The following is a 27,878-nucleotide window of genomic DNA, read 5'->3' as shown; positions in this document are numbered from 1 at the left end:
CAGTGTGGGAGGGTTAGGGCCTGGCGAGATGGGCTAGGCGAGGCAGCCTCAAGATGAATGGTTTTCTTTAGGAAGAAACCACAATGGAGTGATTTTATCTTATTTTAAAAGAATGTTCTGGGCTGCTGGCATATTTTCAAACCTATGTGAAAAAAACGTAGCTGTCCTTTGCTTATTAATTCATGCATTGTAATGTGAAATTTATTCATTCACTCGACAAATATTTATTGAGGTACAGTATAGCACAGTGGATAATTGCGTCAACTGTCGGCAACTTCCAAATTGGTGACCTTAGGGCAATTGCTCAATCTTCCTAACCATGTTTAAAAACTAGACAATAGCAGACAATAATGATACTTAAGCTTGGAGATCCTTTCAAGGAGGATATGAGATGGTGCATGCAAAACTACTCTGCCAGTTGACATAGAGCAGCCCTTCTCAACCTGTGGGTCGCAACCCCTTTGGGGTCAAACGACCCTTTCATAGGGGTCACCTAAGACCATCGGAAAACACATATTTCTGATAGTCTTAGGAACCGAGACACCACTCCTCTATCCTTCTCCAGGTGGGTCCGCCTACATGCAGCTATGCCCACAAACGAGTACCTGGCCTGAAGACTGTTACCCATGCTACACCATGCTTCATGACAAAATTTCATTTATGTATATTTAACTATGCTCTAATTATGTTCACTTTGTAACAATGGAAATACATCCAGCCTATCAGATATTTATATGATAATTCATAACAGTAGCAAAAGTACAGTGATGAAGTAGCAACAAAAATAATGTTATGGTTGGGGGGTCACCACAACATGAGGAACTGTATTCCAGGGTCTTGGCATTAGGACGGTTGAGAACACTGCCATAGAGGGTGTTTGTGGCAACCCTAGGCCTGCCAGAGCAGGGTTTTCAGGGCTGATTTTTCAGGAGTAGATCACCAGGCCTTTCTTCGGAAGCATCTCTGGATGCACTTGAACCCTCAACCTTTCTGTGAGCCACCAAGAGCTTTAACCGTGTGCATCACTAAGGGACTCTGAGGCATGCTGTGGTGATACTAAGAGCAGGTATTAATAATACTATGTGTTAGGTTTACTGGCACCTACTCACAGGACTCTACACTCTAGTTCACAAGATCCCGTATGACATACAAACTCAAACTCACGGCCATTGAGTCAGTTCTGACTTAGTGATCCTGGGTAGAACTGCTTTGGTGGGTTTCCCAGAATGTAACTCTTTCAGGTGTAGAAAGCCTCATTTTTCTCCTACAGAACGATCGGTGGTTTCGAACTGTCGACCTTGGAGTTAGCAGCCCAACAAGGTTAGCAGCCCAATACATAACCACCAGCCACTTAGACTCCTTATAGCATACTCACCTCCAAACCTACTGCTGCTGAGGGGATCTGACTCCTACCCACCCTAAAGGACAGATCAGAACTGCTCCCTAAGGTTCCTAAGAAATTCTGGAAGCAGACTGCTTTATCTCTACTGAGAAGATGGTGGTTTTGAAGCTCCACCCTGACAGTAAGCAGCCCAACCTTAACCCACCACACCGCCAGGGTTCCTTTCCCTACGGTGCACACATGGCCTCAAAATTCACCGCAGATTTGGTGAGGACCTCCGCGGGGCCAGATCTAGGCAGCTAACTACGTCTGAAAGGGGGATAACACAACCCTGCGCTCTGCAGACTGAGCCCTGTGGTGGTGACGCTGGGGAAGAAGGGTCTTGTCTCCTGCTGGAGCTCCTGCACGGAGTTCTGGAGGGCTGCCTGCTAGTCATGCATGGGAGCCTGTAATTACATCCAGGGCTGTGAGGACAGGGGAGTCTCAGAATTAGTGTATGCATAATGGATAATATAGGTTGTTTTTAAGTGTAACTCATTTGGTGGGTTGGCAGCATCTTGACTTTCTTTTTGATATGCATTATTTATTTATTTATGTGTTGTTGTTGTTGTTTTTTCCTAGCCAGAGGACAGAGGGCCAGGGAAGTCAATTGATGCAGCTCCTGTAGTCTATAGCTCAGGCTTAGCCATTTACATTCCGCGATCTCTTGGTCATTTAGCTACAGATAATTTGTCATAGTTTGTTTTAGCTGTTGTGATATTGATATTTATTATGCAAATTGTATTTCCTACATCTTATTGTTCTGCATTCTATGAATACTTAAATTATTATAAACCTTTACACTTAATGTGGCTCGTCCTTCAATTTGATGCTTGAGCAACAGAGGGTCAGAGCGCACACGATCTTCTAGAAGGGAAGAAAATAAGTAATTAAAAAGCAAACAAACAAGAGAGCCGGCTGCCTGGTTGAAAAGAAAGCAAAGGCAATTTCGGGAGGGGGCAGCGAGTCCGAAGAAGCAAGTCGCTTCAGCTGGGAGAGCCTCTCCTGGACAGAAATGCTCAGAGCACCTGTTGGTTCCCAGTCACCTTAGAAAATGCCAAGTGTTGGGGGCGTAGAGAAGGGGACATTGGGTTTGAGCCTGGAAGGAGGAACATGGTAGACCTTACCTTCACCCCTCTGCCCTCTACCCTGGATCGAGTGGAAGTTTGTCTTGTGCGTCTAATAAAAAAAAATTAAAGATATGTTCTACATATTATATATATGTATTAAAGCAGAGAGGAGACCATCAGCAAGTGGGGGGAGTCTGAGCTGACCCTCCTCCGTCGACCTTTACTGATCATCTACCGCAAAGACACCAGCCTTAGACTCCACGTTCCGTTCTCCGAACTATGCCCACGTCCACCGCTAGGTTGTTGAGCTGGCTCTCCCGCGCCGCCGGACGTGCAAAGCACGCATGCACTTCTCCCAGATTGTTTTGTCAATCCGGGGACCTGCATTCTCACTCTCCACAGCCGAACGGCCCCAGTTTCCCAAAGATCTATTCCTTCGGTGCAAGGTGAGTGACGGAAATTTGCAATGCCTGGCTTCCAGGCCAGATGCACTTGGTGTACGGGCCAGAGGAGCCGCCTAGGGAGATTCCAGCCATCGGTCTGATATAGCGATTGCTATAAACATTCCTAATAAAGGTGTACAGGAAGTTAGACCCGCCCCCAGGAACCCGAGCCTCCACTCGCCAAGCGCCCTAGGGGAACACTTTTTCCGTGATCCGGAGGAAGAGAAAACGAATTTTAACATAAACATATTTGCATACGCCCCACCCCCTAGCCCCGCCCCTAGGTGGCGCGGGCGCGCCGCCGAACGCCGGCGCCAGGGGGCGAGGTGGGGGAGGGGGCGAGTCCACGGAGAGCGGGGTTGGGCTGGAGACGCTGTGATTGGTCTGCCCGGACTCCGCCTCCAGCGCATGTCATTAGCATCTCATTAGTTGCCCGCTCGGGCTCTGGAGGAAGCCGCGGCCGCCAGTCTGAGGCAGGTGCCCGACATGGCGAGTGCTGTGCTGCCGAGCGGATCCCAGTGTGCGGCGGCAGCGGCGGTGGCGGCGGCGGTGGCGCCTCCCGGGCTCCGGCTCCGGCTTCTGCTGTTGCTCCTCTCCGCCGCGGCACTGATCCCCACAGGTAGGTGTGGGAATCGGCTGGTCGGCCCCCTAAAACCTCTGAAGGCACCCCAGTAGCCGTAGCCATGGAGGGGGAACGTTTCCATGACAACCTTCCCCCACTTCCTAAATCCGAAGCGGAGGGAGTGTGGAGAGGAAACTCAGGGGTGAGATGGAAGAGACTGAGGGAATCCGGGATTCTCGTCTTCCTTGCCCAGCAGGATAGGAATTAGAGCCCTTAGGGATGGCTGCACCCACACCTTTTCTCCACGGCTTCGCGCGGGGTGCCGAGTGGGGTGAAAATGGGGACCGAAGGGCTGGAGAATGGGGAGGGGGGAAGGGATGTCTAGGAGACGGCCCCCCAAATCTTCCGGACCTTCCTAAACTCGCTGCTGTCCCCGTAACTTGCATATCCTCCCGTCTCCTAGGGCCCCCCTGTCTCGCATCGAGCCCCCCCAATTTTCTCTCCCCCGAAGCTTGCCCATGGCTGACTCCCAGCCGCCTTCAGCGAGATTCCTCCCCACCGGTGCACAGGACATCCCCAGACTTGTCTGATCTCCCCTCCGCTCTCCGCGCGCTGCCTTCCTGCCTCTCCCCCGAACTGCACGCCTCTCTCGTGTTTCCCTCCAGCTCGGGACCGCAGCCCCTCCGCCCCCTCCCCTCGGCTGCTGCGGGTCTGCCTGGCCGGGCTCCAGGCGGGGAAAGTTCTCCCGGCCGGGCCCCGCGGGGCGGCGGGGGCGGTGGTGGTGGTGCCGCTGCCGCCGCCTCTGCGGGAAGGAGCCGGGAGCCCGCAGCCCGCAGCCCGCCTGCCCCACCGTGTCCTCCGCGGGGAGTGGGAGCACCAGATTTCCTGGCTTCCCGTCCTCTTTTTTTTTTTTTTTGCGTATCGCGGGTGATGGAAGGAGCGCCCGCGGCCTCTGCGGCCGTGGGCCGCGGGGCAACCCCGGGTGGGAACCGGTCTTGGGAATTTGCCCAGGGGCGGCTGTGCACGCCCGGCGCGTTCCCAGAAGACGCGGAGCACCCGGTAGGAGCATGGTGGCTGCCCGCGTGCCGGGCGCGTTGGCGCGGTTGGGAAAGAAGAGGGCAGTGTTTGCTTTTGCTAACAAAAGGGAGCCGGAGCTCTCCCCGAGCCGAGGGGCCGGCTGTGCTGCACCCTGCCTCCCCTTCCCGCCACCGCTCCACGCTCGGCAGCCGCGCGGCGGCCCTGCGCCGCGGCCGCCTGCTGCGGGCTCGGGGCGGGGAGCCGGGACGGAGTGGCACGGAGCTGCAGGGGCGGGGGGAGGTGCAGGAGGGGATGCAGTCGGGCTCTGCGCCCACAGAGCCCCTCCTTGCAGCTCGGGAGCTGCAGGACCCGGGAGCAACAAGTGGCGGAGGAGACCGAGAGCTCAGCCCCCACCTGCGGAGCCCCCGGCCGGGCGGGCGCAGCGCTGGGGCCCCCCGGGCTGCTCCGGGGGCGCGTCTCCGCTTGGGCTGTGTCTTTTGTTTACACGCTAGAGGACACACAGTTATGTAAACACCGCAGAAGACACGCTGTAGGAAATACGGATGTAGAGGGGTGCCAGCTTTGGGGTCCGGGGCGGGGTGCGGGGGGGGGATTTGCTGGGTTGGGTATTTATACCCGAAACAGGTTTGCGGAGGAGCTGCGATGGGGAAATTCGGGGCTGTAGAAGGGTGGGAATGTGGCAGCCGCTTTCATGCCAGCGCTGAGCATTTCTTCATCCACGCCACTGTCTGTCTCCGGATGTTGTTTATGTGTTTTTCCTCGGTGAATTCTTAATTTATGAGTTAGGAGCTAATTGGGTGCAGCCGATGCCGGTGTGGTTACAACTTCATTTCAGGTGATGTCTCTGGCTGGATGGGTTCAATACAATGTTCCCGAAAGAGATCCCTTGTGCTGCTGCATTGTAAAGAGCGCCAGTGTCAGACGGGAGCGTGAGTAAAAGCTCCGTAACTGGCGCATAATAGAAGCAACAATAGACTTGTATTGGCTGTAAAAAAAAAGGGGGGGGGGAAGCTCAGGTCGGGGATCCAGCCTGTAGACCAAAAATGGGAGCCCAGCAGTGCCACTGGGCTGCAGCCTAGCATCAGCTCGAGCCTCCCGGTCATGCCGGCTTCGTGAAGGCACGGGGTGGCCACAGCACTAGATTGGGAACTACCCCTCGGTAAGAAGTTGCTTTCCTGGCGAGGGCTCGATGCTGACTTGGAAAGGAGCGGTCTGGAACTCAACCGTGCATGTCAAAGCTACATGAACATTCTGTTGCCAGTTACCATGGAAGCAGCTTCTTGCTCTTGTGTACACCCTGTTTGTACGCTGGTTATCAGATTGTGTTCAAATTAGAAAGTAATTGGGTTTGATTTGTAGTGAGGGGGTAAGATGACTTTCTTAATTTTTTTTAATGCATAATGAAGAGAGGCTGAGTTTGAGCGGGAGGACTCTGGCTTAGTCCCAGGTTTGGAACTCGGGGGCTAAATTTTGGGTGGGCATCCCGGACTTGGCTTCCACAGCCCTTTCTTTGTATTACGCTTTCTTAGCGGCCTCCAGTCCCAATCCCCAGGTTCAAGGAAACCTGTTGGTGCTGCCGTCTAACTTCATTAGGTGTGTGTGTGTGTGTGTATGTGTGTGTGTGTGTGTGTGTGTGTGTGTACACGCCAGAGTGCTTCAATTACATCCTCCCTGGGTTCTGGTTCTGTCTTCCCTGTAACTGCACCCTCCCCTCCCTGGAGGAAAATTTCTACCCGCCCTTCTCCCTTGGCGTTTGGATGAAATCGATGTTTATGATTTACAGCTAAAATGGGCTTGCGAGATTTTCTCCACACTACGCATCCCCCCCCCACCATGTTTTAGGTGCATGCATGATGTTATTTTTAATCCAAATGAACGTGTAGTTGCTTATTCCTCTTACCTTTTTTCAGGATGAGAGAGGATGCCTGCTGGGTGGAGGTTTGGTGATGGTCACGACGGAAGCCCAGGGCCCAGTAGTGCTTGTCCTGGCCTGCCGGGGCTTGTATGCCAGGATGGGGACTGTACCCAAGTGCCGCCCTGGCTATTGTTGCCTTTCCCTGCATCAAATTGAATAGCCGCAGGAGGGACTTGCACTTGCCTGTGATAGCTTTGATAAAATATCCCTCATTAATGCCACTTTATATTTACAGTGTGTCATTGGAGACGCACAAGGCTTCATTTAGTGACTCGTGTGACGAGACAAGCTTGCATTATTTGCCTGGGACATTTTGGAGAAACAAGAGACCCATTGAGCAATCTTTTGAAATGAACAAATACGGAAAAAAGGGGGAATAAAGGAGCAGGCAGTTCTCTGGAACAAAGAGCTTTATTCATATGGATGTTGTACATGCTTTATCTAGTTTTCCCCATGGCCCTCCTGGTAAAGGGGAGTGGGACAGAGAAAGCCGGCAGGCAGGTCACTTTCTCGCTTCCTCCCTCACCTGCTGACTTCATATTCTTGTCAGTGGAATTGACCCCCTTCGAAAAGTCCCAGAAGGTAAACTGAGCGATTTTTGGAATCCTTTCTCCCAGCTCTGAATTTCACCCGAAGAAAGTGCTCAGCTACCTGTTGAGATTGATGGTCGTTGGAGGATATATTGGTTGAAGGGAGAGAGAGATGTCATTTTTCTATGACCTGTATCAAGAATTGGCTGATAAGGGAGTGTCAGATTGGTAAGACGTCTTGGAATTATAATGTTAACCTAACTATTGATTTTTTTAAAAATGCAGAACAAATAAGAATCCAAGATTTTCCTCACCAGGAATGGCGCGATGGGTATTCCGTGACTTTTGCCCACAGCTGGTACTCTCCAGCTTTGTACATACGTGCATTTTTATTATACCTTGGCCTCTGTGGTGAAATGATTTTCCTCCTTTAAAAAATTGATAATGTTGCTATGAATAGAAAACCCTCTCCTTTCTCTCCGGGTTTCGGTATGTGACATATTTAGTGCGTCAGCCACTTCCAATTTACATTAAGAAAAAAAATAATTCGTGTTTAACAAAGAAACTGGTTTTCATGTGGGAGAATTTGTTAAATTGGGCCAAACTGATTGATCCTATGATTTGAATGGTGATTTTCCAGCCTACCAAGAAGATTAATAAGAACAGAATCTGAAGAATCCAAATGCTGCCTTTCTTTCTTGGGAAGACTAGTACTGACCAGTACACTGGGCATTTCTTACTGAAAAACCAGCCCAGAAAGGAGGAATTACACAGCGACATCTGTTGCGGAACTGGAAATTTGCCGCTTTGAGTTGGAAGCAATTAGTCCCATTTAAGTTCCTAATGGTACCAGCTTGGGTGTGTACTCATACAGATATGTGTATATGCATTTACATGTATGTGCAAAGCATACAAAACTTCACCTTTACCCCAAATTCATATTCACAGCCACAAAAAATACCAACATTTAGCAATAAAACACGTTCTTAACAAACCCAACTGAGGAATTAGAGATTCTTATACCAAACCCAAAACCTACTGCCATCGAGTCATGAGGACATTATATAGGGTTTCCGAGGTTGTCTGTCTTTATGGTAACAGATGGCCTCGTCTTTGTCCTGAGGAGCTTCTGGTGGGTTTTACTCAGTGGCTTCCCCATTAGCAGCCCAATACTTAATCCATTATACCTCAAAGACACCTCAGATTCTTAGAATCAGGAAATGCTTGAGCTGGAGAGGATAGGAATCATCTGGTTAAATCCCATTATTTTGAAGCGAGGCAGCTATAGCTCAGAAAGGAAAGCACATTCCTTGCTTATAGTTGAACTGAGCCTACAGGCTCTGGACTGGGCGCAGGTCCCTTGCTGTCCAGCCAGGGTACCACCCTGTGGGATGCCCCAGCCAGGGGCTAGGCCTGCGCGAAAGACATCTTCATCTTCTGAAGGAAGCAAGATTGCTTGGAGCGCTAGCTAATCACCCCAAAGATCAGAAGAGTACGCTCTGGGAAGGAAGAACCAGTTCTCGGTACAGGTGGTCTTCGATGTGGACAAACGGTTCAGAACCCGGTGGACTCCATTTGGCAGCCTCACCACCATTGTCGTCCAAAAACGCCTCCCGAAGGGAGCGCCTCCGCCTTTGTGCTGCTGGGGAAAGTCAGATGGGAAAACGATGCTCAGAAGATCCAGGTTTTAGATTTGAAGATTTTCAACTGTCTTTTCAAGGATTCCTATTCATAGCTACATCGGTTCCATGTAGCTGAGGCCAAAAAAAAAAAAGGACTTTCAGTCAGGAGCAAGAACACATCTTTTCTTACCAAGCCCTCCTTCTTTATCATGTAGCAGAAAATTATTTTCTTTCTCTTTAAAATTTTTTTGGGTAAGATGCTGTTTTGTTTTATTTAGCATTCATCAGATTGCTCTGTTTTTTCATATTACTGTAGAAATTTCCAGATCTATACAAAGATAGAAAGAGTACCATAATTAACCCCTGTGTGCACATTACTTACTTTCACTATCAGCCAGCGGATGGTCAATCTGCCTCCTTCCTGCTTCCTCTTCTACCAGACTATTCTCAACAAATTTGGGCATCCTGTAATTTCATCCTAAATTACTTTAGAATGAATATGTTTTTATGGCTCCCCCTCTGCCCACTCAGAAGGGAACTTTGAATGTTCATCCTTTCAACCCCCTGTACTGACTTTTGGCCCACCCTGGCTTTACTGATTAAAGGTAGAGGGAGGAGGGGTCGTGGCCGCAGTGGGTAAAAAGCAAAGGAAGAAAGGAGCCAAGTATAGCAAGGATTTCTGTCTGCACGGAGGAGACCTCTGAGTGTGGCTGGTTTATTTTGAGCAAGGTTTTGTTTGGCTCGGATAAGATGAGTTTTACTGTTGCGTAAATATGCAGTAATTGTAGCTAATCCCTCAACTGTGGTGTGCTCTGGAAAGCACCCTTGGCGACACTGGCCATTTCCACTTGTTCCCATAATGAATACCCTCTATCTGAGGACTTCTGTAGGCAAGACTTATTGACGTGAGATCCTTCGCTCTTATTTTTATCTTAAATGGCTTCATGGCATGAATGCCTTTGCCTTTTGTGACTGTATTGCTGAAAACTCTCTTCCCATTTCTAACTTGGCGACGCACTAATTCCCGCCATATTCTATCATTGAAGTGAGTGCTTTCTGGATGTGAGGAATCCGTACAACAAGCTGTAAGTATGGGGGGGGGAGCTGTTTTTTTGAGGGATGGGATGAGGGGTGTAGAGACAGAAAAGAATGCTTCTGTTGCTTCTCAAAAGTTTACTCCCTTGATTGAAAACACGCATCTTTCATTTCAGGTAGAATTATTGGATTGCTCCGATGTTAGTCTCTGAACTCTTGTCTGTTTGGTCTCTCTGAAAATAGGTTGACTTCAAATCCCAACATTCGTGACACGTGATGGTTTTTATTTAAAAAAATTTTTTATGTGCATTTAAAGAAGCGTTTTCTCAAATGTTATTTAATGTGGGCAATAAATCTGAAGTTTTTTTTTTTTGGGGGGGGGAGGTTTCCAGTCAAACAAGTAATTTACACATGAGATGGTTTTGAGGGTCCTGAGCCCAGCCAGGTGAAAACCCGCCTCCGGCACCTCTCCACTGAGCTAGCCTTCACAGGGAAAGCACAAAGGAGTGCCTACATTCATAGTTTGGGGGGAGGGGTGCGGAAAGGGGGGGGGGAGAAGCTCCTCGGAGGAAATTGAATAAAACGCCTTTGTTTGGAAACCATCAGTGAAGGAGGAACCCACTGGAATGTTTGTAATTACAAGTGGCACCTCCTTGTTTAAATTTCAGAAGCCACAGTTTCTTTTTCAGAGATTGAAATTGCAGGCTCCAACCCACAGCTGCTGTTGTGGTTAATGGGCAGTGTCTCTTTGAAGGTCTTCCAGTGCTGGTTCTCGAAAGCTGCCATGCAGTTGGCCTTGAACTAGGGTTAGGAACAAGGCAGACGGAAGGATTTATACAAGCGCGCAGCAAAAGAACCGTGGAGGTGAGGTTGAGAAGCAAGCAAGCACTGAGAAAAATCTGTTATGACTGACAGGTGTCTGGATACAGTGATTATCTTAAGGGAGATAGGGGATGGGGGAAATTTCCCTTTGAGTAGATGTTTCATTGGAATATAGTCATTTGACCCAACATTTTGATCTAGATATTTCAGAAATGTTAAATAGACTTGAATGAAAGTGCCATGATATATATTTAAATGCTACTCAGTGTTTGAAGTTGACATCCCAGTGACATGGACTTTCAAAAATGCCTAGCATGCAGGCAGTCCCTGAGTTAAGAAAGCCCTGGTTTACGTCCAATCCATAGTTAATGAACACACGCTCCCCCCTCCCCTCCAAGCCTATTGTATTAGGAATTTGAGGAGCATACAGTGGTTCTTAAGAAGGAACAGATATATGCCAGTTTTCAGTGCACATCAAAACAGTGTTGCAAATAATAGTGCATTGTTAAAAATGTTCGAGTGTATCTGGAAGTGTTTCTTCAATGCTTCTCATGTACAGAAATGTACACTATGTAGTATGTACTAAGACAAACAAACATTTGACTAATGGACATTAGACATGAATGGTTCCGAACTTGGAATTTATGTACAAAGTTGACATCAAGGTAGCTTTAGGAGTGGACCTGGATGGCAGTCGTGGACTTCCTTAGCTGCCCACCCTGAATGAGTGTCAAGTTGGCACAAGGAAGTGTGATTCCTAGTGGGAGGGGAAGGGGGGGCCCGCGTGGGAGTCTTCCTGCTTTGACATTTCCCACTTTCCCATAGGAAAACAAAGGGTTCCCCAGCGCCCTGTCTCCTTTTGTCTGTATCCTGGCCCCACTTGGCTAAGATTAGCCTAGAAATGAACATGTCAAAAACTGATACTTTCACCTTTCTGCCACAGGTAACCACTGTTCAAGTCTCCATCATTGTGAATGACATCGCCATCCTACTGATTGCTAAGGCCCCCAACGTTTGGAGTCCTTTTACCCCCTTCTTGGCTCATTCTTGAACTGAAATAAAAAAGGGGCTTGTCTCTTCACAACGCTTTCTGGGACCCTGGACCACCTCTCCTAACTGGGTTTTTGCTGGTCGAAGTGTAGCCAGCCGCTGCTAGTCAGCACCTGCGTTTCCGACCACAGCTCTCGTTCTTTGCGCAGCATGATTCAGAAACCTTGAACCGAAGTCAACTTCCACAGTTTTGTCTCTAGGTTGCTCTCATTTCCTCTGTAATTGCCCTCATTTCTTATTACTTTTCAGCCCAATCCTGAGGGGACTGGAAGGCTGATGATTCTCCAGTGCACCCGAGGAAGAAAGGCGTTTTCCCCGCAGGCTACAGCTGGCCGCCATTGCAGAGACGTGCTTTCTACCCGCTTTCCCCCTTAACTGGCTATCTTGGTTTATAGGTGTGGGCCTCGTGATTCCGCTTGCATCTTCCAGTTTAAGGGACACATGCTGACCTAACATGTACCTCAACACAGATGTTTCTTTCTCTGCATTAACAGGTGCATGCACGAGTACATCACACTAGGCCGAAAATCTGTAGCTAGTAGGGCCATTGTTCTATTAAAAAAGAAATTTAGAGTGTAAAGTGCTAATGATGTATTGTGCCTATTTGGTGATCCTTGTGTGGAGCTTACTGCTGCATAAAACAAGTGTAATTGACTTAGCAAATTACAAACCGGCAATGTACGACTTTCAGACACACACACAACATGGAAACCTTTAGAAGTTTTCCTGAGGGGGCAAAGTCAGAGGCTCTAGCGTGGAGCGGCTGACTTGGCGTAAGCCAGGCCAGCATCTCTGAAAACGATCTGAGGGTGACCGAATTAGTAGTGTTTGGTTCATCCATTTACTAAAAAGTATTTACCTGGGCAACTGGAGGCGCTTAAAACCCAGGTCTTTATAGATAACATGTTACACATTTTTGAGTGTGAGAGTCATCGCTAACCACAGCAAACCCACACCCACTACCACCTGATAGCACGGCAGGTCTCACAATTTGGCCACGTTTTGCTTGATAGCATTGAGTTTGATCTGTTTTTCCCACCCAGCTGCTCCATTAGTTGTGTCAGGGATTTTTTCCCAGTTGTTATCTGGTAGATCTGCTGCGACCCTTCTCTCATTTTTTTCTTTGTCCAGCATCCTTCCCCTGCAGGGTTCAGTTCTTGTTAGCAGAAGCATATGCAGTGTGATAATACAATGATATAAAAACTCCATTATTACGGAGTGGTATTTTTGGGGCATCCTGGGGGTGGGTGGAAGGTTGTGCATCAGAATGCCGTCCATCTGTGTTTGGGGCATGGCTGAAGGTGCCTGTGATAAGCCAGGCCACCCAGACGGGAGAGAAAAAGAACATTGCTTCCTTTCTCTTGCAGAAACCCTTACTTACACAATGAAAACTTCAAAGATAGGGAGGATAAAAACCGAGTTAATTTAGGACTAAATTACTCCCCAAATGGTTTTATCTCTTAAAAGGTTCAAGGCGAGATTAGTCTAAATGACATGTAACCTCACTTTTCCGTGCGGGTATCCCGAGAGCGCTCATCACTGCCGCAGGCCGCCATCTCCTGCAAACTCTCGCTCTGTTAGTAATCACAGAAGTTTCTGGCTGCCCATGCCCCATCCCCCAAGCCCAGCTCCCCAGCGCTGGGTCAGGTTGGCGAGGAGACATCCCCACCCAGTGACGCCGCAGTGACACTGGGGGCTTTCCCGAGGATTGGAAAGAAAAGGAAAACATGGTGTCCAACCTGAAGTGAGGCCATCTACGTGAACCTGCTGAGAAAGGAGTAGTAAGTAGAGATACCAGTGTAGTGTAATTCCATCTCCCTACAAACTTTGGGAGGCCCCCTTGTATATAGAACTTTTATTAAGCCCTAAGTACTCAAAAAATCTTAACTGCCATTGAGCCCATGTTGACTCATTGTGACCCTTCATGAAAGGGCAGAATCGCCCCAGTGGATTTCCGACACTGAGTTATTACAGGGGGAGCAAACCTCATTCTCCTGTGGAGCAACTGATGATTCTGAACTGCTGACCTCCTTGTTAGCAGCCCATAACCACTGTAGCACCCAATCCATTGTGCCACCAGGCTCCTCCCCCCATTGCCTTCCAGTTGGTGTCCTATCTCTGGCTGCTACTACAGCTAGTCCCGTGTAACACCCTAAGCTGTGTAGGAGTCTGCTGAAAGGACGAGTCCAGCACACATTCACTCGTAAGGAGAAACTGAAGAAGAGGGCCAAGAAGAACCCACTTGGGAAAAAATCTGGGGAGTAAATGTCACCATCCAGTCGCCTTGGAGAAACCAACAGTGATGACCATCTCAGCTCAGTGGGCCTGTAAGCGCAGAGAAGACTATTGTACTCCGCTTCCTGCCTTTCGTCTTATTACTTGTTATGGAAGCGATGGTTCTTAAACTACTCCAAAAAGACAGAGATCTTGGTAGAAAATTAAGCATTCCAAAGTTGGCACTGTGATCGGTATAGTCATAATCGGGCAGTGTAATCCTTGTGCCCCAGAAGTTTACAGTCTATTACTTTTCCCTAAAATTTTTATTTTGTAACATTTTAAAACCATAGGAACGTTGAACTTGTATACATTTGAGAACAGTCAACTGTTAGCTTTGCCGAGTTGTTTTATGTTAAGTGCTCTACACATTTAATCACTTATCTTCCACCCGCCACCTCAACTATTGAAGCCCTAGTGGCATTTTGGGTTAGGCATTGGGCTGCTAACCGCAAGGTCAGCAGTTCAAACCCACCAGCTGTTGAGAGGGAGAAAGGTGAGGCTGGCTTTACCCAGCATAGAGTCACTAGGACAGTGGCTATGTTTTTCTGTTTTCACTGTGTGAAAGCCAGCTGCAGACATGATGCCATTGTACTTCCGTAAGAGTGAGGACATTCCCCAGTGCAATCTCCATGCCTTCATCACATTTTAAGAAACGGAACATGGATCCAACAATGTTATCTGACATCCAGCGCATATTCAAATTTCCCCTGTCGTCTCATTAACCGTCCTTTCTATCTGTGTCTTTGTTCGCCCTGCTCCAGAATCTGTCAGAGAGCACATTCCACTTGGCTCCTGGCTCTCAGGACTCCAGTTTTCCCTTCGTTTAGCACTGATTCCCTGCCCTGCACTTTAAAGGGGGAAGAGATTCCTTCTTGGCATTGACATTTGGAGGCGTCCAGACCTGTTGTGTGTAGACTGTCTCACAGTTCTACAGATTGTTTCCTATTTTCTCGGGGTTTGATTCAGATGGACTGTTTTGGGCAAGAACACTGCATTCTTGATGTCTCCATCTTCTTGTGGCAGCATCAGGAGGAGCATGGTCTGCCCTGTGGTGGGTGATGGTAAGCCTGATCCCTGGGTCACGGGTGTAACTTTAGCCGATTAGTTTGAGTGATACTTAACTGATGTCTCCCTTTTTGCATCCCTTTGTAACCAGTAAATAATTGGGCTGTTTTGAGACTGAAGAACCTGTTCTCGAAGGCTTCAAATGTTCCTTAGCAGAACTGCTGGCCCTTGCCTGAACTACATGTTATGTCGGTGGTGATAAAATTGTGCTTTGCTTATTGTCATTCCTTGACATTGAGTGGAGGTATTCTAACAAAGAAGAAGAGCTTGCCTTACCCCCTTCTCACCTTTTTAATCTATTCACTTAAAAGAAAATCATTACGGATTCACAGATTAAAAAAAAAAATCAGTGTGTTATAGTCCATTATCAACGTTGGCCACTGAGAACCTCTCCAGACCGGCTCCTGTATCCTTTTGACATGGTCCTATTAAAAATTTTTAAGCACTTTCTTATTTTATGTCACCAGAAGATGTTTAAGCATATCTTGTATTTTCCTTGCCCCAGAACAGGAATCAGCTGGTTTTTTAAGGATTTCTGGTGCCTTTTAGTGGCAGCTTGATATTTAGATACCAAAGAGCCATTTAAATTACTTCTGACCGGTCACTATAGACATTTTCCAGCAGACTGTGCTAGGAAATATGTGTATTTGGGTAAGTCAAGAAGTATTGCTACACAGTCACAGCAACCTTAAGAAGCTGTTTCAAGGCAGTTGGGTGTGCACGCAGAGACGGCCTGCAGCCCTGTTTCTCTACTGTACTCTGAGCACATCAAGAAACCCATGGGGCCAGCTTGGGGGTGTAGGGCGGTCGGGGTCATTTTCCCAACGGACGTCTCAGCGCACAGCCCTTCTTGCCGTCCTCGAAGAATGAACAGGTGCGCTGTCCTGATGGGAAAGACATTCCTCCGCACCACTCTTCTGGCCCTTTTCTCACCCGTGCAGTTCTCAGTGTGACTAAAACGTCTTCCTAATAAGTTGTCCTCCCGCCCCCACCCCGATAGTCTTGTGTTCTCAAGAAAATCTTATCAAGATTACCCTTTTGTATCATAACCGTCTGCGCTGACCCCTGCCTTTAATTTAAGTGGCCAGACAGATGCCCTCAGAAGCCACTGCTTTGATGGGACGTTTTGTCCTATTTGAACTCACTGCCACTGTGGTGACAAAGTGGGCTGCTCATCTTGCGGTCAAGGTCAGCAGTCGGAGCCCGCCCACCATGCTGTGGGAGGACGAGGGGGCTGGCTGCCCTCTCAGAGAGGGACAGCCTCAGAAACCCTTTGGGGGCAGCTCTACTCTGTCCTACAGGGCTGCTGAGAGTCAAACATTGACTAGAGGTATTTCGTAAAAAAAGAAGCGCTCGCCTTACACCCTTCCCTCCTTTTTCATCTCTTAAAGCATTATGGGCCCATAGTTGGGTTTTGTTTTTTTTAAAATCAGTCTGGGCTAGACCATTTTCCCAACTGAATGGAAGTGAATTTTTGTTTCGCCCTTGAGTGGATTCTGATTCACAGCAACCATACATGGCCACCAGGGCGCCCTTTTCATTTCCCAAGGCACCCAGCGAGACTCAGAGAAGTGTGTTACTGAGAGAAGGAGTCTGCAGCCTTTACTGATGGCAGAGACAGGTTCCAACACGGTTTGTTTGGACTACAGCTGTGCCCCTATGAACTGGAGCCCTATTGGCAATTCCTCCTTCCCCTGCACGGGGGCTAACAGGAAGGTGAGCACTTTGAAGCCACCAGCCCTTCCCAGGGCGAAAGATGTGCAGGCTGCTCCTGCAAAGATGTGCAGCCGTGGAAAGCCTATAAGGCGGTTCTTTTTAGAAGTTGGAATTGGCTCAGTACCTACAGACTTTCAAAGTCTCTCTGTGTGCATACCTATGTTTATTTACACATTTACATAATGTACTTAAGAATTCCTGTTTGTTTGCATTATGAGTTTATGCTGATACCTTCCATTCCAGTCTTTACACCCCAGAGTGCTTGCTGTCCTGCTGTTCCTTATTTCTATCTTGCCGCTTCCCTGGTAAGAACCCCTGTTCCCAGCAGCATCAATGTCTTGTACGAAATAGATCCAGACGTGTTTCACCAAGACTACAGGAGGCCACAAACTATGGAGGGACGCTTAGGGGTTGGTTGCTGTTTGCTTTGTCCTGCTGGTAGGCAGTCCTGTGTGCCCAGGCTCCAGACGACGCCCCTGAGCATGTGCTTTTGCATGTTTACATGTCCGGTTAGAATCGTTTGTTCCTCTTTCCCACCCCCACCCCCCAATCTTCCTTGATTCAGTTGTACTTCTTTGAGTATGTCGATCACCTTTGTTGTTCGGTGCCTTCAAGTTGGTTTGGAGCAGGGGTCCTCAAACTTCTTAAAACAAGGGACCAGTTCACTGTCCCTCAGACCATTGGAGGGCCGGACTATAGTTTTTTTTAAAAAAAACTATGAGCAAATTCCTGTGCACACTGCACATATCTTATTTTGAAGTTAAAAACCCAAGTGGGAACAAATTCAATATTTAAAATGAAGAACAAGTAAAGTTAAATCAACAACCTTACCAATATTTCAATGGGAACTATGGGCCTGCTTTTTGCTAATAAGATGGTCAGTGTCCGGTTCCATATTTGTCACTGCTAGCTGTAACAAGCAATGCAAGTGTGCATCAGTTAGTCTAGGTCTGGTTGGAGACTTCACATTTCACACATGTGCACTGCGGGCCCGGGACGAGTCCGCTGCTAAGCAGGACAGGCAGCGGTGGCAAAAACACCCTGCAGGCAGGATCAATGTCCTCGGCGGGCCATAGTTTGAGGACCCTTGGTTGGGCTCATTAGCATGGCCGAGAAGTCAAAACTAGGTAGAGAGTTACCACTTTGCCGTGCTTAGCTACCTTCCCGTAATAGTCAACATCATTCGTTTCCCCTCTGCCTTTCTGCTTGCTGCATTGAAGAAATAACAAACGCATGCGGACACATTCCTAATTCAGTTGAGCAGTTCTGTTCTTTACACTTACCCACAAGCCTGTGTTACTTAGTATGTAGAAGCCCCGAGGGTGCGATTCGCAGTTGAAACTCACCAACCTGTTCCAGTGGGGAGAGGTGAGGCTCTGCTCTGATAATGTGTACAGGTGTACCAAACCTCGGAAACCCTGTCTAGAGCTGCTGTGGGTTGGAAATGACGGGCTGGCAGTGGGTTCTCAAACTCCTGGCCGTGAGTCAATTCCGACCCTCAGGAGCTCTGTAGGGCAGGATGGAACGGCTCCTATACGCTTCTGAGACTTGAACTCTTCACGGGAGTAGAACCTCATCTTTCTCAAACTGCTCACCTTGCAGTTAGCAGCCTAAAGTATAATCGTTACCGTCTCCTTTTTAAATTTTTAAATTATTTTGATTTTTTGGCAACTCCTGGGCCCTTATATGTTTTAACGGTTATCCCTCCACTTTTCCTTCAGATGGCGATTTCTCTCTCTCCTCAGTTAGCTTCCATTTTCTTTTGAGATTATATTTGTAGTCAGGCAGTAGGATGCTTTCTGTATATAATTTTTTTTTCTTCAACAAGTTGCAAGAGTATAAGGGACTATCCTCATTTACATCTTATAAGGCATCTCTGATATTTAATAACGTGGCTTCTGATGTTGAAACTGCTGCACTTTCCTCTTTTCTCATTCATTAACATTAGCCACTGTCGCAAGCCCCAGTGCCCCATTGTCCCACCTCTCCTAATGAGGTGTATGACCTGTTTACTGCAACACATCCATCCGAGGCTCCCTTTGCCTCCAGACCCCAGACCATACCCTAAAACCGCCTATTGGACATTTCCTTTTGGCTGGTCCCCTTGGGTGGCTCACGTAATGTAAATGACAAAACAGCAACTCTCATCATTTATTGTCTTCAACACATGGTCTCACTTAATTCCTACTGTCACCCTCTGCGTGGCTGCTAAGTGTCAGTTCATTTGTGGAAGCCGAGTATTTTGTTCAAGAGATGCACATGGTACCAGGTCTATCTTTCTAGAAAACTCATAGTTGTAAATACCCAACTATCTTTTCCTGAAATCCACTCTTTCTCACATGGAATATGGTATCGTTTTTTTGTCCCCCACATTCCTGTAGTTATATATCAGGATGACATCTGCCATCTACCCAAGGGGCAAAATGAATCGGGAAATCACTTGAGAAAACGCTCGGCTAGTCCCTTTTCTTCTCTTATCAAGTTCTGGCTGTTTCTTGTATCCACTCCTGTTCATTTCATCTTCATCCTCCTTCGCCCTACCCCGTTAAGCAGACTTAACACTGATAGAGCCCTGTCTTCGGATTGGTACTGTACCTCTAGTCTCACCCCCTGAAGGATAGCTGTAACGCTGCATCTAAAACAATTTGTTTCGCCTTAAAAAAAATTGTTAACGGTTTCGTGATGATGCATATCCTCTTGAGCCTGGTGTGCAGTGCCCCTCATTGCCCTGGCTGCTTCTCTCACTCATCTCTTGTCAGTTCCACACACTGTTCTTGCTTCTCCAGTCTTTCTGCTGCTTACGTGCTACCCCTCCTCCTGAAACACCCTGACTCCTGTCCGTTTCTGAGGCCCAGCTCAAGTACCGAGTCTCAGGGAAACTCCCATGATCTCTTAGGCTGGTTAGGCACCCTTTGTAGTCCTTTACTCGATAGCTAACCTCAAGTTCGGCAGTTCAAGCCCAACACTTGCTTTGCAAGAGAAAGAAGATATTGATAGCCTTGTAGATATTGATAGCCAGTAGATATTTGATAGCCTTGAAAATCCTACATCAGATCCTATGAGTTGGAATTGCCTTGAGGGTAGGGGTTCCTGTGCTTCCCTCAGGGACTTGCTGAAATGTGGCCTTCCTGCTTGTCAGACATCCTTCTCTGAACTGTCCCCTGGTTATCCCCTGACTGTCGTCTTTGTCCAGGTTGTTTCCTGGTTAGCAGAAATGTCTGTACCTCCGGCCGCCTTTCAATTCTGTACATATTCATAAGGCCCAAGCCCAGTGCTCCTCTCTCGGTCTATGTAACATATGTCACAGCCTGTGCACGATATTTTCCTTTGAACTTTCCTTATAGTTCCTCTAGCCAAATAGGTTTCCCCGACTGCGTGTGGACATGTGCTCATGCATGCACGTCTCTGGGCCTCTCTGAAAATCCTCTGTCTAGCTCATCTTTGTAGCCCTCCATGGAGGATGTGCTTCATAGCAATGTGCTGCAGCAGTGAAACATCAGGAATTAGGTGTCTGCTGCCCATGAAATCATTCCGAACCCTTCTGGCTAGCCTAAAAAGCAGAGCGTGGTGATATATGCTAATTTCCATCGTGAAGACGAGCACCAAAAAGATCTTCAAAGTTGTTTATTCACTCACCATTTTCCTCGTTATGCAATCTGCTTTCTAACCTGGATATACGTATATATACACGTGTATATGCTGTGCACTTTCCACTTGTTAGGAAAACTGGTCGTTGGGGCATAGAATTTGCACTAGGTCGCAGTGTTCCTGAATTTAATTTTGTGGCGGTTTTATCAGCTCTCAGACCTCTACTTCTTAGCAGAGCTTGTTTGTTCTCTCCTAATGGTCAGGGAGCTCCCAGCCTGTCTGACTCTTGTAGTCTGCAGGACTGACTGGCAGTGTTGGTTCACACTCTGCTGTTAGGCAATCATTGGAGGGATTTAGATGTCCTGCCCTGATAAGACAACCTCTTGTCATGTATTTGATCACTGCTACCGCCCTGGGATGGCTGCACTTTGAGTCAGTGTTGTGGCCAGACCGGGGCTGAGGCACTTTTTTTAGGGTTGAAGCAACGAACCAAGAGACTTGCGTCTGAGGCTATCAGCCCCTCCTCACCCGAGCTCTTATGGGAGGCCCTGGTCTTAAAACTGAGGTACGTGCTCAGAAGAGAGATGGTGAACATGGGGACATTTAAACCTCAGGGTAACCATTTCCTTCTACAGCAATAGAGATGTACGGGGAGGCAGTGGCTGCGGGATCAAAAAATAGATCACAGTAATCGGAACAAACACGAGACATGGCTTGGTGCTGTGTTAGGATAATAGTAATAATACTAATAGCCAAATGAGGGGTAAGGCAGTCAGTCTGTAGCAGTGCTTGCACTGTTGGCATGCCTCCCCTTGCTGGTCTGTACTATGTAGGACGTGGGCAAAATCAAGTGCGTAAAGTTACTCATCTATGACTGATCTAGTTTTAAAGAGAAAGAAGATTTTTTTTTTCCTTCCTACGCGGAAGATGGCAGAGATGTTCAGTGCTGGCAGGGAGGGTGTGTTTGCTAACATGACTTTTTAATTTAGGACAAGTTTGGAGTTTGTTCTTTGCTGTGAATATAGAGGTGGAAGACACCCTAACCAGACTTTATTGCTGTAATACCTTTAAATGTAAAATCTGTGACACTGATCTATCTGTGCCCTTGTAGAGGCATTTATTTATTTTTTTGAGGGGAGACAGGGAGAAAGCTCTTTTTTTTCCCTCCCCTCCTCACTGTCATGAAGGATGCTTACTCAATAACTCTCACGCCCTGCTGGAATTGGGAGGGGGAGGAGGACCCATCACACCTTGTTTTTTTTTGTGGCTTATTTCTAAAGTGTTCCCTTCATATCCACAGCTATCTATTTAAACTTCTCTTCCCCCTGCCTACGGCATGTCTCCAGCCTAGTCTGTGTTTGGTACTTGGAATGCTTTGAATTATGGAGTGTTGTAGGGAGTGTTTTATGGATGCTTCTCTTGTAGCGATCTAGCCTCTAGGTTGTCATAGGTTACAGAGCTTGCGTTTCTCAGGCATTTGCATCGGTCATTTCAATTAGTTGAGCTTTTGAGAGGCCTGACATGTCTTCCTTGATGTCCACCACGTGCCACATTCCTTCACCTGGCGGGCATTTTCGGAAATCCTTCCAGTGTGAGCCATTTAACCTTACCTTTCTTTAGATCTGAGCTCTCTGTAAATATATCTTTATCAGTGTGACCTACTGTCAAGTAAATACTGATTTGATGGCGATTTAGCCAGAAAAATTATAGGCTTGAAATAAAATTTTTGTCAGTATGTTAATGTATAGTATATGAATGGTGTTATCTAATAAGAAGAAAAGATTAATCAGTTTCTTCTAGAATTAGGTGGTTAATGCTTCAAGCATCCTATTTAAAAACAATTGCGTCTAGGTCCTGTCGGGCAGAATTACTTATTTCATTATTCTGGTCTTTTGCATGAAAAACAAGTTGATGATTCTTTAAATAACTACCCATTCAGTTTTCTCCCCCTGAAATGTTATTATTCCTAGGTATTACATTCCACCCATGCAGCGGCATGCATCAAGTCTAGAAGAGTTCTAATTTCAGGCTAAGGTAGTAGCAGACTTTTTCTTCACCCTTTTAAGCCAAAAATGATCTCCCATTTTCATATCAATTTACCTCTGATTATAATTTTAATAGAATATTTTTCAAGGTTTTAGGATTTAAAAAAATCCTAAATGAGGTTATCACCTTCAAGATTTTGACCTGAACTTTTCATGAACTAAAGGAACAAGAAAAGGATAGAGTGGGGGGAAAAATGAATCCGTAATCTAGTTATAATGGAATAACGGATCAAAGTTAAATTCATTGTATAACATTTATCTGACGCCAGCTCCCAGAGCACTCTGCCACTCCAACAAGAGAAACTCCAGGTTTAACTATTGGGTCTCCCCAAAAGATTCCCTTCGAGAATATGTTTCATCCTTAAAGAACAAACAACAGAAAGGTGGCCTCAGCAGAACGAGTCCTCAGGTACCAAACAGCTTAAGGAGGAGAGCAAATCGGTGCTAAGACTAAAGAAAGCCTTAGGCAGCAAGCGGGAGTGCTCATCGATCTGACCATTCCGCGCTTCACCTGCTCCATGGAGGTCCGGCAAGGTGTGGCTGGGGCTGTAGCAGAGACCTGGCTTATGGAAATGAGGTTTCCGAGCACAGTAGGTGGCCTGCTTTTCCCATCCAAGGGACACGGAGGAGTTGAGGTGCTGGAAGGCTTTCCAAAAGTAGCAATTCAGTGAGGTCTTGAAAGCACTGAGGGTGCTGTGAGAAGGGGTGCTGTTCCAGGTTGAGGGTGAACGTGCGACAAAAAGCCGTACAAGGAGCAAAGCTATGTCAAATGGGGTCATGTTGTGGCAAGTCTTTGAAAGGAAGGTTTAGACTAGATTTGGGAGGCAGTTGGGATCCGTGGAGGTTTTTTGACCAGTAGAATAGAAGAATGGGCTAGGCGTTACACTGCTAACTGCATGGTCGGTAATTCAAACCCACCAGATACTTTCGTGAAGAAGGAGGGCTGTCTGCTTCCACACAGAGTTATAGTCTTGGAAAACCTTACATAGTCACTGTGAGTCGGAGCTGATGCCATGGCAGAGGTTTTGGAGTTTTTTAATGGGAGATCACATTGATGCATCTGACTGAATTTGGTGACGAGAAAGTGAGAGATCGGTAATGCTCAATGCAAACTTGAACCAGAGTGGCGGAGAAAGGAGAGGATGGAGGTCGACTTGACAGGAGTTGGTGACTGACCGAGGGGAAAGAAAGTATACAAATGAAAGTGTGCTTTGATTTTTGGACTTGAGCGGCTATGGGAAGAGCTATTGCAGTGAGCAGACAACAAGTCATGTGACTGCTCCAGTAAGGGGTGCAATGGGCTTGGTTTTAGATATGTGAACGTTGAGCTACCATTGGGACATCGAGGTAGGCGTGTTCACTCGACAGCAGGAAGTGGAGACGTATAGTTGAGGCAAGTGGAGAGTAGAAGTCGAGATTTGAAAGCCACCTGGGGAGAGGTGAACGCTGAAGCTTTGCATTATGGATCCGTTCAGTTACCTGCGTGACACATTTTATTGAAATGTCCAGCGTGTGCCAAACATGGTACTAGGTACGAATGCAGGACTTTGATGGCGTGGTACAAAGACGTTGAGCCTTAGGAAAGGTGTGTTTGTAGGGGGAAGGATGAGGAGCAAGTGGTCAACCCCAGGAGCAATCAGAGAAGTGGGGATAATGTTGTAGAAGGAGAGACTAGTCACTAAGCGATGGGCAGGGTTAATGTGGGATTGTTATTGTTGTCAGTTGCCATTGAGTGACAGGGTTGATGGCCTTCTTCTGTATAACGCAGTGAAACGTTACCCGGCCGGTGCTTCTTGCCCTCTTCCACCACTTCCAGTCTTCCTGTGTGACCCCTACGATTTCAAATGAGTCATTTTTGGATGTAGCTCATTAGGCCTTAAGCTCATTAGCTGTTTCTAGTCTGCCCTCGTCAGGAAGCTCTGCTGTAACCTCTTTATTGTCGGCCTCCCTCCTGGTAGTTGAAAGACTAGTGATGGATCTTCCAGCACCGTAGCAACATGTAAGGCAGGATTATGACCAACTGACAGAGTAGGTGGTGAGTGTGTTGATTAAGGTGCTGAGCAGTCTCTGAAAGGGGAGAAGCGGGGATTGCCCAGGAAGGGCGTGAACTCTGGAGAAGAGGTTATGTAAGCGAATGAATTAGACTTAAGTGATGTGGCCAGCCGCTCAGGACGCGGCATCGTCAGAACCAGATTACAGGATTTTAATTAAAAAAAAAAATTTAAACATCAGTCCCATCCTCATTGCAGCCCTGCAGTACACCCAACTGCTTTACCGTGGCAGAGGGAACTACAGAGAGCCTGAGCTGCCTGCCCTAATCCTTACAGTGCTGCGTAATTAAGATTCTTGAGGTTGGAGGATTGAATAAAAACACACGTCAGTGAACCTCACAACTCTCCTTGTATTTCGCATCTTGAGCGACAGCCTTGGCAGGCTTTGGCATGGAGGGAGGCTCGATGAGAGAGGCTTTCCTGCAAGTGTGCATCTTTACGAACCATCACCAGAGAACTACTAGTGCGGTGCAGGGAGTAGTTTTCAGATGGCAGGAGGAGTCTAGGGCAGTGCCGTGGTAATCCCTCTTCTCCAGGTAGCTTACTCTGAGCCACGATGGTTTTCAACCTGCTGTGCAAAGCACAGAAAGCTTGTGCCTGGTTCTTTAGTGCATATTGGTTAGCAGGGGGTCAGGAATTAAATGGATGTGTGGGAACATTTCGCTTTACACTTGAGTAGGGAGAGTGTAGCTCGGACCTCATCTGACAACACACTGAGGCGTAGTCTCATTCCCTTAACTCTTCCATGTAAAAGATACATCCTTGTGACGTGTTTGCCTATTAGCTTTAGAAGGTGACTTATAGAGAGGGTGAGTAGGAGGTAGCTCCACTTAGCAGTTGGGCCCTAAAACTCGAGCTGACTAGCCTAGCACTGTTTTTTAGCCATGCCTCTCCCCTGAGGTCCAGTGATACTTTCAGTGACGATGGAAATATTTTTAATCTGTGCTGTGCAGTGCATTAGCCGCTAGTCACACCTGGCTGTTGAGCACTTGACATACTTTCAGCACAGTAACAGCACCAGACAGCACTGGATGACAAACTGACGGAGCGCGTGGTGAAGAACGGAATTTAAGATTTAATTTTATTTTATTAATTGCAGTTTGAACAGACGCACACCATTTGCAACCATCTTGGATCACACAGCGCTAGACTGAAAAGGGAATAAAGAGAGCCAATGCGCCTGCTCATCACTACCATGAAGTGGTGAGAGGAGGTTGGAAGAGAAGATGAGCTAGGGTATTGTCACTCCCTGCAGATGGAGCAGGTTTGCATTGATTCTCGGATTCAGCCGTTGTGGGTACCTGAATTTGGGCCCTTTTTTCTCCCTTCTCTTGCTTTTCATCTTTGAAAACTCCTGAAATATCTTAATTGTACTTTGTTCATTTGAAGAATTATCCCTTTTGACTTTAGAGGGCGATAACTAATTTCGTGCCCGGATGAATAGTTCTAGGTTTGTCCTTAGGAGGCTAAGTCTTGAAGGCTGTGGTTACAGGACTGTACTGTCTGTCGTATGCCAGTTCACATTGGTATCGTCCCCCTGCCCCCCTTTTTTGGTGGTGCTGAAAGTGAGTGAAATGTGAAAAAAAAACACCCAACATTATTCATTTTAAATAGTTTTGACTGCCAGGTTAATGCAGCTCTTAAGCAGAGCTTCATGAGGTCTGGCCGTAGTAACTGCTTTTAACTTGATTTAAAGTTCTTAAACATTCTGAATTGCTTCACCTAATCTTTTTATACTGAACGTACAATTTTCTGGCTCTTTTTTATTTTCAAATCCATAACTGACAGCTGCTCAACACCTCATTCAAATAGTTTTAAGAGTTTTAGAGAAAAGTTGGTGCGGGTGGGATTTACTGACATCAATTGGATTGAGATATTGTGGATTTAAAGATGATAGAGAAGGAGAAAGAAACGGAAATAATTATTGCATGTTCACTGCTTGGCCCACAAGAGTGATTTGAAACCTAATAGCTAACAAAACGGAGAGGAAGCAGAAAGACATAGGCGTTAACTTTCAGATACTAACATAAGGAATAGATGTCCCAGTGGAGACCATATTTTCCATGTGTGGTCCCGGTTTTGTTTTGTTTTCCATTGCATTTTAAAGACCATTAATGACACAGCAATGCATAGACTCCAGAACTGCACAACAACCTTTAACTTGATCTACCCATACCGGTTGGAGGTGCCCTGGTGGTGTAGTGGTTATGCGTTGGGCTGCTAACCTCAAGGTCAGCAGTTCAAAACCACCAGCCATTCTGTGAGAGAAAGAGAGGGCTTTCTGCTCTGGGAAAGAGTTACAGTCTTGGAAACCCACAGGGGCAGCAGTTCAAATCTGCCCAATAGGGATGCTGTGAGTGACATCGACTCGATGGCAGTGAGACCAGGTGGGCAGGTGTGGGTGCTAAGGCAGTCGCAAATGAAGCAAGAAGACTGGGGAAGAGGAGGCGCAGGCACGCAGGGTGGAATCTCAGTGAGCACCGATACGGAAGGGTAGACAGACGCAGAAAAGCCAATGAGAGGAGGATGAGCTGTCAGGTTGGAAGGAAAACCCAGGGGACCGTGGAAGGTTAATTAAGCAACCGGGTCAAGTGCTGCGGGGAGGTCAAATGTAAGCGAAGGGGCCACGGAGGGCTGTTATGTAGCGGTTTCAGTGCTGTGGCGAGCAAGAGAGGGGCAGCGGAGACCGGGCGTGGTGGGTGTGTCAATACCTGTCTCAAGAGCCGTGGCTGGGAAAGGTAGGGAGAAGGAAATCCGAACAAGCCAATGCAGAGCTGAGAGAATTGTAAAATTATGTCTTTGTGTTACATTAGGAGTGTTGAAAATTGTGTTTATGCTGAAAAAATAAGAGGGAGTACAGAGTAGTCCGTGAGAGTCCTCACGGACGGAGCCTGGCCCCTGTCGGGGCGCAGGAAGAGACCTTTTTCCCTTCTCCGATGGAGGCTGGATGTGATGGCGTCAAGTTGTGCTTGGGGGTGGTTAGCCCGAGGAAGGAGGACCTCCGAAAACAGGCACCCGTGTTGTGCCTGCTGCTGGCACGACGGAACAGGGGGAGATGGGCAGGGTTGACACAGTCCCTGTGGGAACTCAAGATCGCACAGAGAACCCAGCGGAGCTTGGGAACCTCACACTGGAATGCCCCCAGTTCCCATGGTTGCTGACAGTCCTGCCGGAGCTGCAGGCAGATCTAGTGTGGCTCTTTCCCGGATAGCTGCGTTGACACTAAGATGCCCTTGATACCATCGCTTCCAGAGGAAAGGCAGGTCAGAATACCACGGGAATTTAGAGCTGAAAGGAACTTTTAGAGATCAAGTCGACGTGTCTCCTCCGTTAAGTGGCGTTTCAGAAAAAATGACAATTCACGTAGTCATCGTCAGAGACTGGGACTCACACCAACTCTTATGTACTGCAGGTCAGACCTCTCTTCTCGTTTCCCTGTCCACCTTCTTTGTGTGGGCTGTCCTTGAGTAAGAGTTGGACTGCTAACCCAAAGGTCAGCGTTTCAAGTCCCAGCAGCAGCTCCTTGGGAAAAAGAGGAGGCTGTCTGCTCCTGTTAACATTTACGGCCTCAGAAACCCGAGGCAGGTTCCCTATGAATTGGAATCAACTATGACAGTGCGTTGGTTTTGTTGTTTTGTGGATTGTCAGTAAGTCCCAGGCATTCATAA

At 47.4% G+C, this 27,878-nt stretch overlaps 1 protein-coding gene across 2 annotated transcripts in view; it reads left to right on the top strand.

Annotated features, from left to right (window-relative positions):
- Nucleotides 1–3,339: 3,339 nt before the first annotated feature.
- The window catches only part of CADM1 (cell adhesion molecule 1), a 394,998-nt gene continuing 370,459 nt past the window's right edge, over nucleotides 3,340–27,878 (top strand). Inside the window, exon 1 of one of the 2 annotated variants that reach the window (XM_075546628.1) lies at nucleotides 3,340–3,513. In XM_075546628.1, coding sequence (XP_075402743.1) covers nucleotides 3,381–3,513 — 133 coding nt within the window. In that variant the 5' untranslated portion in view covers nucleotides 3,340–3,380. The remainder of the gene's footprint in view (nucleotides 3,514–27,878) is intronic. The other variant, XM_075546629.1, reaches the window with a different exon arrangement.

The sequence above is a fragment of the Tenrec ecaudatus genome, chromosome 4 (genome assembly GCF_050624435.1).
Source record: "Tenrec ecaudatus isolate mTenEca1 chromosome 4, mTenEca1.hap1, whole genome shotgun sequence".
Classification (NCBI taxonomy): domain Eukaryota; kingdom Metazoa; phylum Chordata; class Mammalia; order Afrosoricida; family Tenrecidae; genus Tenrec; species Tenrec ecaudatus.
Note: the sequence above shows the minus strand (reverse complement) of the source record. Positions and strands in the feature narration are given on the sequence as shown.